Source organism: Aythya ferina (genome assembly GCF_964211825.1).
Source record: "Aythya ferina genome assembly, chromosome: 6".
Taxonomy (NCBI): domain Eukaryota; kingdom Metazoa; phylum Chordata; class Aves; order Anseriformes; family Anatidae; genus Aythya; species Aythya ferina.
The window spans coordinates 8908551-8924012 of record NC_140303.1 but is presented as its reverse complement, the minus strand read 5'-3'; the positions used below and the strand labels follow the sequence as shown (position 1 = coordinate 8924012).

Genomic DNA, 15462 nt, shown 5'->3' with positions numbered 1-15462 from the left:
GGGAAGAAGTTGCCATTTCAGCTGTGCCTGAAACAGAGGGGCTGTGTGCCTGCCAGACAAGGCTCTGTTGTTTGTTAGAGAACCCTCCTCCAAACCTTCCTGCCCTTGGATCGGAGCTGGAACAGAAGAGCTCCCTCTCACGAAGCTCCTGGTGGCACAAGAAAACACCAAGGTGCAGCAGAAAGAACAGGGGCAGGAAGGAAGGGGCTGCTGGTGCTGTCCCTCGACCCTGGTCCTCTGCTGCCTCCACCGATGCTCCCTCCAGCAACACCCTCGAACGTGTCTAAAACATTCCAGTAACGAGTTCCAGAAAACGACACCTGTATTACTCTTAACACAAAGAAGAGAAGTTTCTGAAGTCTGGTACATTTGCCTGTCTCTAAATTGGCAAAGATGATGGTGCACGGTAATTACTGTCACATTTCCTGGGCGAAGGGAAGGAGATCAAAATGCCTAATTAACAGCTTCTGTCCCAAGGGAGCTCTCAGTGACACGTTAAGATGCAGTCTTCGAGCTTTGCAAAACAAACAGCAGATACGGGACGAGCATGGCAATCGCATTCATCCCTCAGCATCCCTCATTTTGCGTCCTGCGATGCATTTTGTCTGCAGTGCTCGGGACATGCTGGCTGCCGAGAATGCCCACCTGAGGGAGGCACCCCTGGGAAACAGGCAACCAGGGGGCACTTGGGCAGCAGCAGGACAGCCAGTGCCAGCAGCCAGATGAAAAGGAGAGCTGTGACAAAGCGGTGCTGTTGGGAAGCAAGGCTAAAAGGGCCTCTGCAAGAAGAAGGCCTGTTGATATGTTTACTGGCAGTGCCATCTGTATCATAAAAAGAGACAGACAAGCATGCAGAGGAAAGAAGATTAAATGACAAGTCCCTGGCAGGGGACACGAGACACTAACACGTCCCAGGACCGAGCACTGACCTGCCTGCTGCCATTTCAGCACGGAGAGGTCGCAGTGATTGCTGACCCCGCGCACAGCTGGATGCAGTGCCTGGAGCCAGCAGGACTAGGGGGCACAGTGACCTTCTAACCGTGCAGGAGTGCTGAGGACGGTGAGGAAGAGCCTCTTTGCCTGGCGACGGGCTGCTACAAGGCTAGGCAAGACACTGGGACGGGGATGGTTTCCTTGCAGTGCTGCCAGGCGGCTGGAACACGCACGGTCCCTACCTGCAGCACCACTTTTCTGCACAAACAGGCTGAAGGGACCCCGCATCTCTGCTTATCTGCTCCCCGGCTGTGGCAGGGCACTCCTGCAGGCTTACATTCCCTGCAATATATTCAATATATTGTTTCAATATATTTTTTAAGGAGTAGTTGGTCACGGGAACACATTTGGTGCAGACGCCCAGTTAGGCTGGCTGCACAAAGCCTTAAAACAAACGGCTGAGTTAGGACAGACCGTACCCAGGGCTGCAACTTGAATCACCCCTCCCCACTTTCTTCCTCAGTTATTCCCTGCAGACGCTGCCATTCCCTGCTGTCTGAGTCCCCTCCTCTCCGGGGCAATACTTGCCATCACGCAAAGGATGCGTTGGCTCAGGATGAACAGATAAAACTGAGCCACTTTCCACTCTCCTTTTCTTCCGTTTTTCCATCTTTCCCTGCCACCTCCTGCCTCTGCTTTGCTCTCTCATGTCTTTCCTCTCACCAGTTCTCTGCCCACCACCTCTCCTAACTTTCCCAGTGCTGGGTCTGGTCCCTCCCTTGATCCCTCACGCCTCCCTCAGCTCAGCACTGCCCCTTTTTCATCCCTCTCCATGGGTCTTGGGCTCTCTCCTCTTTCTGTTTCTCTTACAGACTAACCCAAACCCATCTCTGGGTCTCCACAGCCACCAAAAACACTTGCCTCTCTCATTTATCTGGCCTGACCTTCCTCACATCCACCTTTCCCATGACTCAAAGGCTCTGCAAAACAATGCAGGAGAGCTCAACCTGCGATGCCCTGTGCTGTCTCATGAAGTCTGCTCCAATTTTCCAGCAGTCTTTTTGCATCCCACGCAGTTTGGGTACTCTGCCAATTAATGAAGAGCTCTGTCACTTTGGCAGGACACGTTCCTGTCCTTAATATCAACTGACACGGGGATGGAGCCACTGTCCTGCGGCTCTGACAATAGGATTTCAGGAAATGCCTTCCCTTAATCTGTCAGAAAAATAATTCATCAGATAACTGTGTGGGTAACCCCCCCCTCTGATTATAAGCCTGCGTTTGGAATATAATGAAGAAAGCGCTCAATCAGCTGAGTCACTGTACAGAGACAGAGCAGAGAAGATGCTCCACAACACAGCTAACTGCTCTCACCCCTAATTATATCCATTTGACAGGTTAGTCATTACATTACTGAAAAGAAAAATAAATGCGTTTTAAGTGCAGAAAAACAAACCTTTGTGGCTTGATGCTCCTTGCAAGTCAAACACGGTGTTGAAGCGCTGCTTCCCAGGGGCTGCTGAAGCACACCTGCACTGCTCCTCGCTGCTGCCTCCCTACGAGTTGACCACGACGCCTCGGGAAGCCAAGAAAAGGCTGCCACGCTCACACTGCTTTACAAGCCCTACACATCCTGTGCTCTACCATGGCTCCAATCCAAAGCTGCCCACATCAGCCCACTTCGCAGTGAGTTTCCAGAGAGTCCACCATCAGGCCCCCCGTGCAGCACACGTCTCGCGTGACGCGGAAACGTTTGGCTTGACAAAAGCTGAGCCCCGATCCTCCACGCTGAAGACTCACAAGATCCTCAGCGAAGATGCTGTGCGTGCACGCACACGTGAGCAAGAACTCGAAGAGGCAGGGATCAGGGAGAGGGCATTAAAACTCAATGGGGTGCTGCAGGCTGCCCAAGGGGCAGGTGCCTTCAGGAACAACTCAGGAGCAGTGTGGGACCTGTGGTAGCCCAAACCCGTGTACACACACACACAAACGAGTATCTGCTGTAGCACCCTTCCTTATATCACATCCATAACAGCCTCCCGTGCGTCGTGCCAATGACCCAGGGCCATTCTCTCACACATATTCGCCTCTGAATTCAGCCAGATCAGGCCCGGGGCTGCCCTGCCCGCAGCGCTGAGCGCTCTGCCACGTTCCCGTGGGCCCCTTAGAAAGGGGAGCATTGATGTGGCTCCGTAATGCAGCCATTACCAGCACGATGCAGAGGCAGATCAATCAAAGGCAACACAACAGCCAGATTCAGAGGACTCCAAAATTGAGGTCAGACTCAATAACTCTTCGACAGACGCCAAGAGGGAGAGACACACACATTTCTACAGGAAGGCGAATTTTAACTGCGCAAACCCAAAAACGTCACTCGCAGTGATAGATCGGATGTGTTTTGGCAAGAACTCTGCTCTCCTCCCCCACCAGCACCCCTCGCCTCCACATTAGTGTTGGCATAAGGTGCCTTTGTCCTTGTGGCTCTGACTTTCCCCTGAACACACAGATTGTACAGCACGAGCCCTGCAAACGGGTGCCCCGGCGCGGTACGGCGCTGCTGCTGAACGCCTCCCCCTGCGGGATGCTCATTTCATGAACAAATCCCAGCTCGTGGGGCAGTCGGTGCCGGGGAGCTGATGCAAAATGCCTTGAACCACACCTGAAGTCTCACCAGCAGGGATCGGGCAACGTGCAGCTGCCCTGGGAAGTGCCCTGCTTGTACCTGTGCTGCATTGGGATGAGTTTCTTCTTGCTGATACTGGGGTTTATGGGCTCTGACACAAAGGCTGAGAAGGCAGAGCAGCCTAGGTTGTTGGTCTGGGCTTACACCAGGGAAAACAAAATCCCTATAAATCCACAGAAACTCACAGTGTGGCTTAATTATCTCGGTCGACCTTGGCTTCCTGTGCATTTTCTCCTCAGCTGTTTGGAGCCAGCAAGCTACTACAAATGATTAAATGATTTGCATTATTGGTAATTATGTGTATCACAGTGGCATTTAAATGTCGTATCTGATACAACACCCCACTGCAGCTACAATTTACAAGCAAACAGAGCAAAGATGGCTGAAGTCAGCGGCAAATGGCAATCCTGGTTTCAAGATCAAACTCTGAATCAAATTGCTTCGTGATGCTGTAAGTATGTCCCGCTAGCAAACACCAGTGTGGCTTTGGCAACCCACACCCCTCTTCATTTCTGTCACCGCCCTAAATTGCTGACAGGTTTCTCCTGATGGCCTTTAAAAGGAATGAAATGATTAAAAATATATCTTATGTACCCTAAGATGCTTTACCTTGCATTAATGTTCCTCTAAGTCGGGGCTCAAGGATTTGAATTTCCAGAGAGCTAGAAATTCAGGCGTGAAGGCAAGCAGTTTTAGGGACTTCTGGTTTTCAAGGACAAAGAAAGATGCCATGAAATAAGCTATATTAAGACTCCCTAGCAATAACTGCATGTATTGACAGTAAGTCCCCACACAAGAGATCTTGCAAACTAAGTAGACAGTGAGAAAAAAGCAGGGGAGGAGGAAACGAGGCCACAAAGTGGTGATCGAAGCAAACTTCACAGGGATCAAGAGCAGTCTCGTTCCCTCAGTAAGTGTACTGCTCTGGTCCCGCTGCCACATTTGGATTTGTTCTGCTCTTTAATCCCCCATCTGAAAAAGCGATGTTAAAATACACGACTGCAATGCCCACTGATTTGCTGCACTGGGTTCCTGCTTCCTCTCAGCCATTAGCTGCAAATTCCCCAATTAAACGTCCACGTCTCCGAGATGCTGCCCCAAGCTTTGAGAGCACCTGAGAAGAGTATTTCTCTTCTCCTTTTATAAGGAGACGAAATTCCTCTTCATTCTGTCAAGTTATTACTTCTCCATTTGTACGGGTGACTTGTCCAAGGCTGTTTGAAACATCTGTGGCAAAGGAGACAAACACTCCAGTCTCTCCACAGCCCTAAGAACTGCAGCATCTTACCTCTGTGATCCTGTACAGCTGCTCCTGCTTATTTGCTGTCTAAGCGCAGTACAAAGTTAGGTTAGAGCAAAGGAAAGAGATCTTGTTATCACCCTCCTGAACCATCACCACCAACACGATCACCTGAATGCTTACACGGAATTTCTTTTACTGATGGCTTTCTAGTTTTGGCTATCCTCAAAAAGAGACTCTTAAAATCCACCCCCATTTCCTTGCAGCGGAAGTATTCATTTCTAGTAGAATTGCTTTTGAAATGACTTTAGGGTCTGAGAGCCTTAACATTCTCCAGCTGCTGAGAAATTATGGATAACATCTCAAAGTGCTGTCAACAGCCAACAAACATTGCTAGAAAGATCTCTTTAGCATGCATGGATGGATGCATCAAGGGCACTAGCGCCTGTACAAGAGACATTCCTCTTGCATTGTGCATTTGGGGTTTAAAGAGGGAGCTCTGCACAGAGTGAATTAGCATTTACTTCTAAAACAGGAAACTTGCTTTGCATATTTCATTTTGACACAGTCACACTTTTTTTCTCCCCCAAATAACAAGCTGAATCCTAAAATCCTAACATAGTTTACAAATAGGCAAGGCCCCAGAGAGCATCCCATGAAATACGCCTAGCCAGTGGTGGATAAATGCTGAATGTGCTATTCCTGGCCAGACCAATCAACGTGTTATCCGCAAACAGTCGGTGGGTTTCTAGAAGTTGTTACTTGTGAGCAGCAACAGCAGAAACCGAAGTTTCCACACACACAGCCCTGTGGTTCCTGTGCACTGGCTGCTCTCCCCATCCCCAGTGAGGTGACCCCTCGCATCTACCAGGATGCACTAAGCCGCCCTCATGGCTTTCCTAAAATCTTCTCAGAGCGCTGCCCGGTGTTCAGCTGTGTTGAGCTGCAGGGTGTTGAGGTACGTTACCTGCGGTCTCCCTGTCCCCTGCCGACAGCTCTCCATTGATCCCGTTCTCTTTGGTCTGAGCGTACGGCCCCGGCTGCTCCCGGCCGCCCAGCCCGTGCTCCTCGTCTTCTTGGTAGGGAAACCCATTGGCACTTCTGACCAGTCCGGCACCCGCGCCACCCTGTTCCTTGATTTCGGGTGAATGCGGGTGTGAAGAAGCCTCTGTTAACTGACCCGAAGTCCAGTGCGGTGCCTTGGCTTCGTCTTTCCTATCCTCCGCCATTTCTCCTCTCCTTCACCGCTTGTCCTGTAACGACACGAGCAGGAGAGATCAGCACCGAGGGGGCGACCGTGCCCCCGCCAGCACACAGCCACCAGGGGTGTCACATAGGGGTGGTACCAGCAGCTCCTGTCCTGCAGGTGAGAGAGGGCTTAAATGCAGAAGTGTCTCTGCTTGCCTGTCCTGGCCATGGGTGAGCTGCCTTTGAAACCAACACAAGCCACGAGTGGTAAAAAAACAGGGGTGAAATCCTCCCTGCCCCCCAGGTGCTACTAACACTGGTTTCTGGAGGGCTGCCTTTTGTTCATTTGATTTTAACTCAGTAATGACAGTGAAAATGTAAGCCCTTAATGAGAAGTGAATCAGTATCGGGATGCAATGACGTCTTCCAGGGTTACTGAAGGAATGCAGGATAAATACAGAGCATACGCCAGGGCAGAGGGATCAGTAACTGCTTAGAGACATGGAGCTGCCAGTAACTTGTGACTGCAGCGAACATGTAATGGGTGCAGCCGAGAGCTCAGCCTTTGCCTAACGGGCTCTGCAGGCCCAGGATGCGTCCTGTACAGCCCCTGCAGCCTGCTGCGAGCTGCGGCAGGGACAGCACCGAGCACATTCACTGGGCTCCCCAACACATGCGCCGCCTGACCCTGCGTGCATCCCCTCGCTGCTCTGGGAGCGGTCGCACCCGTTTGCTTTGGTCCCAAACCGTGCGTGGGAAACATTTGTTTCCCATACAAGCGTTTGCCTTCGCCTATGACTATCAGTATTTACACATAAACAAAACTAATAATTATTCGCTACTTTACATGTTTTTCACTGCTGTTAATTAGCTCGCATTTGTCCAAGCCAGGCAAGAAGCCATTGCACAAGCCACAGGCTTTGGCTGAGCCTCATGGACCAGTAGCTCCTCAGCAGGTATGCCGAGGAAGACAGCATATTGCCATCTGTGTTCCCATGATAAGGTAACAGATAAGGGGGGAGAAAGGCTTGACCTTTGCCAGCAACGTCAAACTGAAAACCAAACCCAAACCCAAACCAAAAAAACACCTGAAAGAAATCAGCTGAATGTGGTCGAGCAACCAGGTATTGCAAAGGCTGAGCAGTCTAGAGACAAATGCAGAACACTTACACAGTGCATGTTTTCTGCAGACACTGAATTAAAATCCCACCACAACAGTTTGCACAGAGCCAAGTCAATTTGCAGAAAGTATCTAAGCATGATGAAGGACTATTATTATTTGTCTTATAATTAGTCACCATTGATAACTCAACCCCCTTCTGATCAGATATTGTTTAATAATAATGGCCTTCCATGCTGCTTTAAATTAAAAATCACAGTGAATCATGAACATGGTATTTCATTCATAATAAAGGTGTGACTCAAACTCTAATTCTAGCCCTAAAAGGAATAACAACTCTTTCTCCACCCAGTGAAACCCTGTGGGTTTGGGAGGTGCGGCTCTGCTCCCACACCCACCCAGCACCGTTCCCTGGGGATATGGAACTGCACGAAGACTGCAGGAGCCGGTGAAAACTCAAACCCAGCATTTGTCTGAGCTGTAATGAAAACGGTGGGCTGAGCAGTGTCACGGAGCTCGGCGGCCCCGAGACGTGCCCCTGTGGGACGCAGACATCACACATCCGCACCCCTTTGCCTTCCCTGCCCCCTTTACCCCAGCCATCAGGGAGTGATTCTGCACGGACAGCCAGAGCCTCGATGCGAGAGGGTAACGCGAGGCACAACCACGGGGAAACGCATCTCTGAAAGTCCCTTGGATGAAGGTAACAGCTCTGACCCCACCGCCACAGCCTGGAGGCTGTTACCTCTGAAGTGCCCTTCCCTGTCCCAGGCAGACACACCCCGCTTCTCTTCAAGCTCTTGAGGAAGGATATTCACATCCTTACAATGGACTGTGTCACAGAAGTCCTCTGTGGAAGCAACAGAAGTGCTTTTATCTTTAAAAATAAATACAGTGGGCAGGCTTCAATGAGAGCTGTATGTATCTGGAGGCAGGATTTGGCTCGGTATTTACAATAGGCCGTTATAGAGTGAAACATGGATGAATTCATTCTTGACTCTCTGTTATTCATCAAGTGCTCTCAGAGTTTATAATGGTAGTAGAAACACTGCGAGTGAGTCACACAGAGCATCTCTGTGCCCGGCAATCCCGCAATGGCTGCTGCACGGCGTCCTTCACGCGTGGCTCAGGTTCCCAGCCGGCATGCAGGTGGGCCTTATGCCACCAGGTCACTTGGTTTTCTGTCATATTTTACTTGAAATTCATGTCCTCCTAACTCATGCAGGGCACCTGGGATGGCATTACGGATCTGAGCTGGATATTCTGCCTTCTGAACTAACAGCTTGTACAGGAATGGGGGTAAAAACTGACTGCCTCATCCTTTTCAGCCATTTGGGAGCTGTAGAGAGAAGGGAAATGCTTAAATAACCTGGAATTAAGACAGAGGGACAAACCTCGTGGGGAATATGCGGTCCAGCTGTGCTAGCTGCCCTTCCATATATTTCATGGCTTCAGCTTGGCGTTACAATAACGTTGCCTTGGCATGTGAGAGGATGGGTTTTCTCAGTCTCACTTTTTAAGAGAGCAGAATTAGGCCAATATTGGAGGATTTCGCAAAGCCCTTGCTTTCCTGCAGGGTGCCAACTAGCTCATACTGGCAAATAACAGGGAAAACCTTAAATTCTTGTCTGTGTACCAACTGCCCGACTGGGGCAATGTACTTGCATACTAACTATCAGGCAGTGCAGACTAAAGGGTCCCAAGGGAACTTGCTGTTAAACTTCCCTTACTGACAGCTGTGCCTCGGGAAGCCGAGGAAAGCAGTTGGGCATCAGGAACAAAAAAAAAAGATGAGAGGTGGGAAATCTGGGAGGACAAATCCTGGTAACCTCCTGCCACCACCAGGAGCTCAGCCCTAGCTTTTGCAAACAGGACATAGAATCACAGAATCACCGAATTTCTAGGTTGGAAGAGACCTCAAGATCATCGAGTCCAACCTCTGACCTAACGCTATCAGTCCCCACTAAACCATATCCCTAAGCTCTACATCTAAACGTCTTTTAAAGACCTCCAGGGATGGTGACTCCACCACTTCCCTGGGCAGCCTGTTCCAGTGCCTCACAACCCTCTCAGTAAAGAAGTTCTTCCTACTATCCAACCTAAAACTCCCCTGGTGCAACTTTAGCCCATTCCCCCTCGTCCTGTCACCAGGCACGTGGGAGAACAGGCCAACCCCCACCTCGCTACAGCCTCCTTTAAGGTATCTGTAGAGAGCGATAAGGTCGCCCCTGAGCCTCCTCTTCTCCAGGCTGAACAAGCCCAGCTCCCTCAGCTGCTCCTCATAGGCCTTGTTCTCCAGGCCCCTCACCAGCTTCGTCGCCCTTCTCTGCACCCGCTCGAGCACCTCGATGTCCTTCTTGTAGCGAGGGGCCCAAAACTGAACACAGTACTGGAGGTGCGGCCTCACCAGAGCTGAGTACAGGGGGACGATCACCTCCCTAGCCCTGCTGGCCACACTGCTTCTGATACAAGCCAGGATGCTGTTGGCCTTCTTGGCAATGAACACTGCCGGGGCGCCTGTTTCACATGCAACCTCTGAGCATCTAGCAAACAGGAGGGCCGATTTGGGATGCCGCTAAGAACCACAGCAACACACAACGAGATCCGTGCTGAATTTCACCCTTTCATTTCTGTTAACATGGGGCCTTTTCCCAAAAACTACTTGAGTTCCTCGCACGGCTCAGAGAGAAGGGCAGCAACCAGACCACGAACGGGGAGGAAGCCTCGCGGCGTCTGGCAGGAGCTGCCTTCGCCTCCCTCGTGCTCACACGTTCAGCCACTGCCCACGAGGCTCACCAGTTGATCCGAGACATGTTCGTACCATAATTCCAGTAATATAATGTATTATCAGGACAAATTAAACCTCTCTCTCAATTGGAGCCACTCTACCTCTCAAGCCTAGCGAAGGACAAATAGGTTTCTCTGTTAATTTATAACAAATACGATTTATTTCTTCCTTGCCTGTTCCTTGAGTTATTAGCTTGCAGCTAGATCTCTCTTTCTAGACAACGCGAGCAAGACAATCCTCTTAAACACCACCTGCATCTGTTACAAATACAGGCAGTGTTCATCTGCTCCCATCTGTATTAGCTTCCAGGGCTTGTAAAAGCTTTGCCAACCCTACACCGCAGACCATTAGCCGACAGCCACGCATTTTTTGTAGAAAATTCCTTCACTCGCTCTTCTGGTCGTACCTTGAGCTACAATACTGATGAAAAAGAGTGGCCGATGCCTGGACCCCAGGCAGAACAAAGGCAGCTGGCTGTGGGAAGAGCAAGAAAAGGCACTGCAAGCTGCAGCCCTGCCAGCACTGGAAATGAAGGCTGGCTCCAGCCTGCGCAGCAGCCGAGCTGACTGCCAGCACGGGCACTGCAGAGGGCCAGCAGGGAGCCGGAGGAGCTGCTCAAGCTTCCCCACTCCTCCTTGCCCTGTGCCCTCCCCCGGGGTGCGGGGATTGGGATTTATCCCCCTCTGTTCCCATGGTCGGCAGGGAGCTGGGGGCGGGAGGCCACACTCAGCGCAGGAACCTCTCCTCGCTTCGCCACGGGTGGGAATGGCCACAGGGCTTAACCCCAAACCCACCTAACTCAGCGAAATACTTTAACGTGCATCAGGCCAGGCATAACTAAGCTCCATCCAGACGAGCCTAAAAAAAAAACAACTCAGTTAAGTCTCTGGACAGTCCTCCCGGCACACAAAATTCAAGTCTGCAGAGCAATCGCTGCTGAAACGTTTCCTCAGTGGAGAAGTTCCCTTAAATCCAGGAACTGAGTGCCACCTGATTTCATAACTTCCCTTCGGATCAAAAGGGAAGCCAACACCGCTGACAGGGTGGGGACAAACAGACCTGTGAAAGCCCCAAGTGCCATCCGAGTCCAGAAAGGGCCCCGATATTAGCGGAAAAAAAACGAATGTGGCTTTAGAAAAGCAGCATCCTTCAGGCGTGGGAAACACAACCTCCAACGCTGCTGTGATGGTTTAGCAGGCAGGCAGCCCATCACCAGCAGTGCCAGGTTACTGGTACGTCCTGGTCTGCAGGCAGAACGCTCGCTGGAGCACATGAAGTGGGGGAACGATTCCCCCTGCAGAAACACAGCTCCTGACAAACTCCCCCTGCTCCACACCAAGCCCAGTGATGCAGAGGTGGGCCGAGAGGCAGCACCGGTCTGTTCCTTGGTGAATGCAGTAGGAAGACATTTTAAGCAAAGGTTTTTGCCTGGTGAGTACCTCCGAACAGGATGCTCTGGCTCCTCCCTGCAGCGCAGCACGGCCAGGACTGCAGCTCCTTTGGCAGCAGCTGGGTCCTCCCCGCCGCGGGGATGCAGGAGCAGGTGAGGGGATGAGGAGGATCCTTTCAGCTGCCACTCCTGCCCGACACAGCTCTTCCTTGCTAGGGAGGGTATTAATTCCCCACGGCTGCTGGAAAGCAGCTTAGAGCATGACCAAGCCAGGCTGCCATCGGCTGCTGCCCTCCAGGCACGTGGCTGCCCCTGCTCCTGCGCCCAGGGACTGCACAAACTCGCTCAGGCTCCCAAAATGCAAACCCAGGCACCTCTGCGATTGTGCAATATGGCACCAGCAGCTTCTGCCTTGAAAAAAAAGCATCCACCACGGGGCTCAGCTCTAGCCCAAAAGCTCCGTGAATCCCCACCCACCCGCTCCTGCGCCACCACCACCCCTTTTTGACAGTTTCCATCCAGGATGCTGCGTTTTTACACCGTTTCCCATTCATCAAATACGCTCCCAGGCACGCAGCTATCACTAGCCATGATTGCTTCCTGCAGGAGAGAGGAGAGGTGCTTTAGCTGGTGGAGGAGCTGGTAACCATGACAACAGTGCCATGACAACTCTAACGGATATCTGCAATGAGAAAGAAGGCAAAAAAACTTATTACCTATAAATTTGGTCCCTGCTAAGGATGGCAAAAACATCAAAGAAGCCAGAGCAGCCAGTAACGGCGCTGACGCCGGATTGAATCATGCCCAGTCCTGTGGCTTTTAGGCACCACGAGCACTTCGTCCTCTCCTGCTCAGTAGCAGAGGGCAGGCCTTGCTCCATCCTGCTGACATCCTCCTCTTCCTCCTGCTCCTCCTCGCCCTCCCAAGGGGCTGAGGGGTGAGGCCGGAGGCCTGGCAGCTTTCCGCAGGAGCCTGGTGCTTCCCCCCGAAGCCAGCTCTCAGCAAGGCCAGGATTGCTCCCATGGAGCATCTCTGAGCCCAACTCCCCACCTGTTCTTTCTACCAAGCAGGCACCGGGAGCCTCTCCTCGTGTTTTGGGGAAGGAATTGCCTTTGGCAGGCTTGTTGAGGGTCCCCAGGCCTTAGCTAGTGCCTGCAGGTGCTCCATTGGGAGCCACTCACCGGGATGCTCGGGAGGCAGCACTCAAGTGGCCTTTCCCCATAAACATCTCGTGGCACCCTCTGAGCTGCTTTCCTCTCCTGGCCTCCTTGCTGCTGAAAGCTCTTGAAATCCAAACTTTCCACGTGGTGTGCTTTGGTTCCTCCAAACCAATGGAGATTTGCAATTGTATGTTAAGGAGTTAGTGCAGTGAACACTCGTCTCCACGAGTCTTTGTTGGCGTTCTTACGGTCTGCTTCTCTCCACTGAACTGGAACCAATCTGCCTCACTTATTGCACGTAAGGTTTCAAAAAAGACTGGAGGAAACCTTTAGCTTAAGATGATTTTAAACCACGACAAAGGAGACCCAGCAAGCACTCAGGAAGCGTCTCCAATAGCAAACGAGGTCTGTGCGTTTCTTCCTTCCCCCTTCCCACAGCGGTCACTCCAAGCCTTGGCAAGAAGAAAGCTCAGGAGGCCTGACACCACCACTGAGCTGCAGGAGGAGCTGCAGGAGCCAATCCATGTCCAGAACAGCACCAAGGGAGCACACAGCTTTGTACAGTCATGGTAGCCTGGGAACGAGCCTGGGGATAAAAGGTAGCACCAAGCAACCTGTGCACTTGCCATGGCTGCTGCAAACAGGCTTCGGAGCCGCGTGCCTGCTCTGCTCGCAGCTCATGCCATGGCACCTCCATGTCAAAGCCCACAACAAGGCGAGGGGCCAACTCCGCAAGGTTTCTTTTTCCCCCACAGTGACCTTGCTAAGATGCATTGATTTGATGCCGCATCTCTTCTCTGGAGAGGCTCCGTGATGGATGACAGCTCCAATTAGGTAGCGAGGGTTATAATTAACTCTGCTGCTATGTGACTTGCATCCTGGGCGTGCAGGACAGGTCGGTGCTCTCACCCACATCAGCGGGGCCACTCTGCATGCTGGAGTACTGAGTAGGGAGGTGCCACACAGGTGACTGCTAAGCAAAGCTCACGTAAGCAGAATCTCACCCAGAACAAGCACATCATCTACACTGGGGAGTCTTGTCCTTCTCCATATCCCTTATTTCTTTCAGTTGTGCCAAGACCTCATTAAACGTGACGTTTTCCCATGATCTTAACTGTACTCCATGAACTTCTAATAAAAATAAATAAATAATAAAAAAGCTGCCTCTACAAATGTGCCTGCATTTTTGGTTTTTCAAAGGCCTTCTCTAACTTTCAGGACTAATTCTGTCCCTGCTGCAGCACAGTCTTCGAACTACCCAGATGCTATCTTTGGAGCATCGTCACGTCAGCTCCTAGAAATGGTAAGATGGATGTCCTGGGCTAATTTCAGGCAGGCTCTTCTCTGTAAATACATGCAGGAGAACCAGTCCGTGGACAAGACTCTGGAAGGCTGCTTTTGTAACCTCTCCAGGGCCACGGAGCCCCAAAGAGGGGCTGTTCAGTACCTCCAGAGGCAGATCTCCTGCTGCAGCCACAGTCTCAGCTTATTTCTGTCCTCCCATGCACTGAGGTTAAGGATCGCTGTGATTATTCTGCAACTGAGCAAGCAACACAAGGATGCTGACATGAAAACGAAGCACTGAAATGGTAACAGGAAAGGATCCTCAAGGCCGTGTGCTGCTCCAGTTTGTACAGGCAAGTCTTGGCTCACGTGAAGAAGGTTTTCTCCCCAGGTCAGGGGCAGATTACTCTTTTGCTAAGAGTGCTTTTAGCTTCACTTCACAATGCTCAGACACACCAGGCAATCATGCCAGGCTCACAGCGGAAGCAGAAACATCTTACTGTCGAGCAGAAGCATTGTTTATTCATGCTGAAAAAGAGCATCAGACAGAAGAAAGCTTGTTCGGAGGTCCCTCCGTCCAGACTCACTTAAGCATCTCTGATTCTCCTTGTCGCGGTTAGCAAACCTTGGAGGCAGAGGCCCAGGACCCATTACAGCCAACAGAAACCGATGCTTTTAACCGCAGCACAAAACATCTAACTGGAAATAAATACACAAAAAGGAAGGGACAAAGGCTTGCAAAGCTGATGGGAAAAGAGGTTATTTGCAAAACCTGCTCGCTTTTACATTTGCAGCAAACTTGGCACGGGGCAGCTCGCACCCGAGTTGTCTTTCCTAGGGAACGTCTGAGCAGCGCCTGCTGTGCTGCAAAACCTGGGTCCTACCCAAGTGGTAGGATTATTTCATCTCTTCACCCTATTTGCTAACTAACAACGTGACAAACAAAAGAATTCTATTGACTTAAATATCCCCTCATGTTGTAGGACTCACAAATATGCCATCCAGCCACCCACTCTTCTGACCCACAGCTCTATACCCTGGCAAATACAACACTCTCTCCCTACCTGGAAATGAGAACACCCAGAAAGCTTTTGTGCTTTTAAACACTTCAGACAGCGAAATCACAATATTTGGGATGCAATCTTATCACGTGATAGCTTTTCCCTGCCAAATCTTTACTCAACCAACCCTACTGCTAACAAGAAGAAAGATATGGAGCAGCCACTCCCCAGCCGGCACGGGCCCAGGGGGCGCAGGGCAGGGAGGACACAGCAGGTAATGCAGGAACCCAAAATCGCAGTGGGGATTTTGCAGCCCTCACTTTCAGAGGTATTTTTTCCCCTTGAAAGGTCTTCAGTTAAGATCTTGGGGTGTGCACTGAAACAGAACCAGGAGTTTCCGTGCCCTGGCTTGTATTTTAACTACAAGGCTTCTTTTTAATTTTAAACTCCCTTTTTTTTTTTCTGAGTTAGAAAATTAAGGTATTAATGTGTAAGGAGGAACCAACTCACTGAGTCATTCAGCCTTTCTGAAATCTTAATTGCAGGACTTGCTGTCACAGCAAAGGCCTATTTCAGAGCCTCGTTTCCTCCCCGGGCTCCCCCGGGTGCGTGCAATTACCTTCTTCTTGCTACAGGTTGGGTTTAACCTTGTTCTGCTGCCACGCTGCTCCCACC

At 51.1% G+C, this 15462-nt stretch overlaps 1 protein-coding gene across 24 annotated transcripts in view; it reads right to left on the bottom strand.

Moving 5' to 3' along the window:
- MAP2 (microtubule associated protein 2) overlaps window positions 1–15462 on the bottom strand; it is a 180162-nt gene that overhangs the window by 58517 nt on the left and 106183 nt on the right. For all 24 annotated transcript variants that reach the window (XM_084524722.1, XM_084524726.1, XM_084524729.1 and 21 more), the window contains one exon: window positions 5824–6109. In XM_084524722.1, coding sequence (XP_084380848.1) covers window positions 5824–6085 — 262 coding nt within the window. In that variant the 5' untranslated portion in view covers window positions 6086–6109. The remainder of the gene's footprint in view (window positions 1–5823; window positions 6110–15462) is intronic.